This window comes from Octopus bimaculoides, chromosome 7, assembly GCF_001194135.2.
Source record: "Octopus bimaculoides isolate UCB-OBI-ISO-001 chromosome 7, ASM119413v2, whole genome shotgun sequence".
Taxonomy (NCBI): Eukaryota; Metazoa; Mollusca; class Cephalopoda; order Octopoda; family Octopodidae; genus Octopus; species Octopus bimaculoides.
In genome coordinates this window covers 48,796,521-48,801,123 of record NC_068987.1, presented here as the reverse complement: position 1 = coordinate 48,801,123, position 4,603 = coordinate 48,796,521, and the positions used below count along the sequence as shown (strand labels likewise).

Genomic DNA, 4,603 nt, shown 5'->3' with positions numbered 1-4,603 from the left:
TCAAAGGCTTTCTCCATGTCAACGAAGGCCAGGTACAGAGGTTTATCCTTGGCTAGATATTTCTCCTGCAGCTGTCTCACTAGAAATATGGCATCAGTGGTGCTTTTACCTGGCACAAACCCAAACTGTATCTCATCTAAATTGATTTGCTCCCTAATTAGTTGGGCTATGACCCTCTCCGTAACTTTCATAACCTGATCTAACAGCTTGATGCCTCTGTAATTATTAGTGTCTAAAGCGTCACCTTTACCTTTGTAGCAGTTTACTATGGTGCTGCTACACCAGTCATATATATATATATATCCATATATATATATATATATATATATATGAAATGAAATATATTTTATGTAGAGGAAGTAAACGTGTATAAGGTGTAAGTGAAAACTAATGACAGAGATATATGGATTGAAGCAGCAAATGACTGGGATGAGAGAGCTCTTCTGAGTGATCATTCTGAAGACAAAGCATGCAAGTAAGTTATGATTTGCATTATAAGTGTTGTAGGTTCATTATCATCATCTAATGTCTACTTTTGCATGCTTGCATAACTCAAGTGGAATTTGTTGAAACAAATTTTCTATGTCCACTCTTCCTCCTCTCTCTCGCTAGATATACGAGGAGAAATCAGAAATTAATCCACACTTTTGCCATAACATATCTTTATTATTATCACACTTCTCTCTGCGCATTTGTGCTTATAGTTGGTACTATTGTGGACACTTGAGAGAAGTTTGATCCCGATCGTGCCATTTTTCTTTCTGGCTGCTCCACTAGCAATGTGCACCAAAGAAGAACAAAGAGCAGTGATCCAATTTCTCTGGAAAAGGAGTACCAAATCAACAGTGCAAGATACAGTGCTTTGCTGGCTGACAAACTGAAGCCAACAATTTACACCAAACACTGAAGCCTATTGTCGAAGAAAGTTTTGCTGTTGCATGACAATGCACACCCACACACAGCCACCCAGACTGTTGAAACTATTAACCAAATGGGTTTTGAGGTGCTGGAACACTCTGCCTATAGCCCAGATCTTACTCCTTCTGACTATCATACCTTTGGACCACTCAAAGATGGTTTACAAGGTCACGATATGAAGGAAGTGGTGCATAAATGGCTGCACAACCAACCATAAACTTTCTTCTTGAAGGAGATATGCAAGCTTGTGGACCGCTGGACCAAGTGCATCATAAAGGAAGGAGACTATACAGAAAAATTAAATACTTGCTTATCCCCAGCTTTTGTGTAAATACATTGAAAAAACAATATAATTTTTCACTCTCCATCATATATATATATATATATATATAAAATAGCATGGGTTGGACAGTTTAACCGGAGCTGGCAAGGTGGAGAGCTGCACCAGGTTCCAGTCTGATTTGGCTTGGTTTCTACAGCTTGATGCCGTTCTTAACGCCAACCACTTTACAGTGTGTGCTAGATGCTTTTAACATGGCACCAGCACAAACGCTTCTTTTTGTGGCACTGACATAAATGCTATTTATGTAGCACAGGGCTCTTGCAAGCCAATCCTCTTCTCCAGGGAGGGGGAATGGTCTTAACACTACAGCTGTGGAATACAGGTCTTTTTGAATACACCAAGGCACCAGGCATTTAATCCTTTGTTATTTCATCTGAAAGGTTCAGCATCCAGAGGTCATCCTTCAGTGCCTTGCCTCATGTCTTCCTGGGTCTCCCTCTTCCATGGGTTACATCCACTTTGAGAGATCAGTATCCATCTGCATTACATGACCAAACCAGCATGGTCTTCTCTCACACATACTGCATCTAATTCCTCTTATGCCTAACTTCTCTCTCAATACACTAGCACTCTGTCAAACATGTACACTTACATTGCACATCCAGCAGAGCATACAAGCTTGATTCTTCTCTTGCTTTCATGTCCTCTGCATTCAGGGCCCACGTCTCACTATGTAGCATTGCTGAGCACCCCACAGACATGCATACCCTAAATGTAGTTTTCAGGGAGATTCAGCAGGTCACAATGTGACAAGGCTGGCTCTTTGAATTACAAGTACAACTCAATTTTGCCAGCTGAGTGGACTGGAGCAACATGAAATGAAGTATCTTACTGAAGGACACAACGTGCCACCAGAAATCGAACTCACAACCTTACAATCCTGAGCTGAATACCTCTAACCACTAATCCACAGGCCTTCATTATTAAGAAGTTTACACTTAACTGCTAATAATACACTGGTAGTATTGTTTCACTGTAAGACTACACTAATGTTTTATACACAAACAATGAATCAATTGCTTAAGATTAGTAACAAACAGTATTCTTAAAGCTGATCAGAAAACAAAGGAAGCTTCTGTCTATAAGTGTTTCACTGCAATGGACAGCCAACAAGCTTGTTTTGATATGACCCAGTTCTTCTTTTGTTTGTATAATGGTCTTAAACATTACACACACACATGCATGCATGCAGACACACACGACATAAAATTCTTTAAACAAACAGGATGAATAAATGTTTAATGGTAAAAAAAAATAAATAAATAAATAATAATAATTGTCCAGACTGTTCATTCAAGATTGGAAATCGAATCACTCATCTTCTGCTGTATACCAATTACTAGTAAAGTAGAAGATGGGCTACTTTATTAGTAGTGAGTTAAATGTGACCGGTTTCACAAAAAAAAAAAAAAAAAAAAAAAAAAAAGACAGAAAAACCCCCAGTTCAACTGTTAAATACTAAACAAAACGTCTCTTTTCGTTTGTTTATTTGCCTATATTAACCACTTCAGTACCAGTGGAATGGTTTTCTTTACAAATCGAGATAACACGCTGCTGGAGCAACTCTTTTCCAATATGGATGCCCTTTCTACTAAGAACTACTTCACCATGAATGGAAATACTAGACTAAGAAAGCAGAGTTATGTCCTTTATGAAATGGATGTTAAGTTCAAGCATTTTAAAATTAAATTTCTGTAGTCAGATGGAATCAAAATGAATGAAAACGCTGTCTGTGGCTCAATAAGAAAACAGGTTGCAAATTCAATGCCATGCTTATTAACACATTATTTCAAATATTCTTTTAAGAATCATGTATGGTTATCAGGATAATAATAGTAATTTCTACTAAGGGCACAAGGCCTGAAATTTGTGGGGAGGGGAGCAGTCAAATACATCGACCCTGGTGTTTCACTGGTACTTAATTTATTAATCCACTGAAAGGATGAAAGGCAAAGTCAACCTTGGCAGATTTAGACTCAGAACATAGTGATAGACAAAATACCGCTAAGTATTTTGACAAGCATGCTGACGGTTCTGCCAGTTCACCGCCTTGCTTAATAATAAAAATTGGTAAATAGTAGTAGTACCAGTGGAAATTCCATGATAAATAAGAAATTTTTTAGATGGTTGTAAGTTTATACAGAGCCATAAAAATTAGTGTTCCTTTATAAACTCTATGTTATAAATGTCAAGGGTACTAAGCTGCTTTTGAACTGTGTCCACAAGTAGAAGAGATATTGAACTGAAAAAGGAGGGGCCAAAATTTGTTGGTGGGACAATGGTGAATAATCTTGTGGGATTCTACCAAGTTAGCTGCTATGCATCAAAACTTTTGAGTCAATACCCAAAAAAGTAAGACATTCAAAATATGGTGACTGATGGAGAGTATTCATTGGATGCAAGTCTCTGGACAGCTTCCAACATATCAATATTGTGGATAATATGGGGCTTCCCGACTGGAGTTGTAAGCTCTAAATGTTGATGCACCATACACATATACAGCTTTAGATAAATAGCTAGTAGACAGGTGACACCTTTGGCCTTTTTGACACTTCACAACCATGTGGTACTAAGTTCAACCTCACTGTGTGGCACCCTGAATATTCTCTGCCAATGCCTTAGATGGAAACTGTGCAGAAGCCTGTCATCGATGTATATATATATCAGTTAAATATTCACATATTGCTTTCAATTGGAAAAAAAATTTCTATACATAATGAAACTGTGATCTACCAACGATAGAAATAAATATATTTACAATATAACTGAAAAAAGAAAATATAGAAAAAAAAAAAACAGGTGCATAAGCAGTACCTTTATGAACACACCGACGTGCAATTTCCCATAGAACTAAACCAAGAGCATACACATCTGCCTGTTTGAATGATTCAAAATGTTTCCTATTTATAGTATCATCCAATATTTCTGGGCTCATATACAATTTGGTGCCCTGTCGAGAATTAGGTGCAATATCCACTTCATTAGTTTCACTGCAATAGAAAAGGGAGAAGACATATATACATAAAGATATATATACCCCTATAACATACACAGGGAAATAAATATTTGAGTAAACATGATTGTCTGCTTTGTGATTTTTTGCTAGGATAGATAACTCTGCTTGACTAAATCTGTGAAGTTGACAAATTTGCTAAAATATATATGCAAATTGACTTAATGTACAAAAGTACACAAATGGTGACATGAGCAGGAAAAAAACGCGATGTTTTTTTTTTGCCCCCACCCCACCACCACTGAATTTTAGATATTTGTCTGTGCTGGAGAAAGAGGTGTGTGTGTGTGTATATATATATATATATATATATATATATATATATATAT

General features: G+C 37.0%; 2 protein-coding genes across 3 annotated transcripts in view; one reads left to right on the top strand and one right to left on the bottom strand.

The window, feature by feature from the left end:
* LOC106868486 (LIM domain-binding protein 3) overlaps positions 1-4,603 on the top strand; it is a 366,710-nt gene that overhangs the window by 99,244 nt on the left and 262,863 nt on the right. The window lies entirely within an intron of this gene.
* The window catches only part of LOC106873837 (bone morphogenetic protein receptor type-1B), a 119,803-nt gene that overhangs the window by 2,768 nt on the left and 112,432 nt on the right, over positions 1-4,603 (bottom strand). Inside the window, exon 10 of the mRNA XM_014921346.2 lies at positions 4,076-4,251. Within this exon, the coding sequence (XP_014776832.2) occupies positions 4,076-4,251 (176 nt within the window). The remainder of the gene's footprint in view (positions 1-4,075; positions 4,252-4,603) is intronic.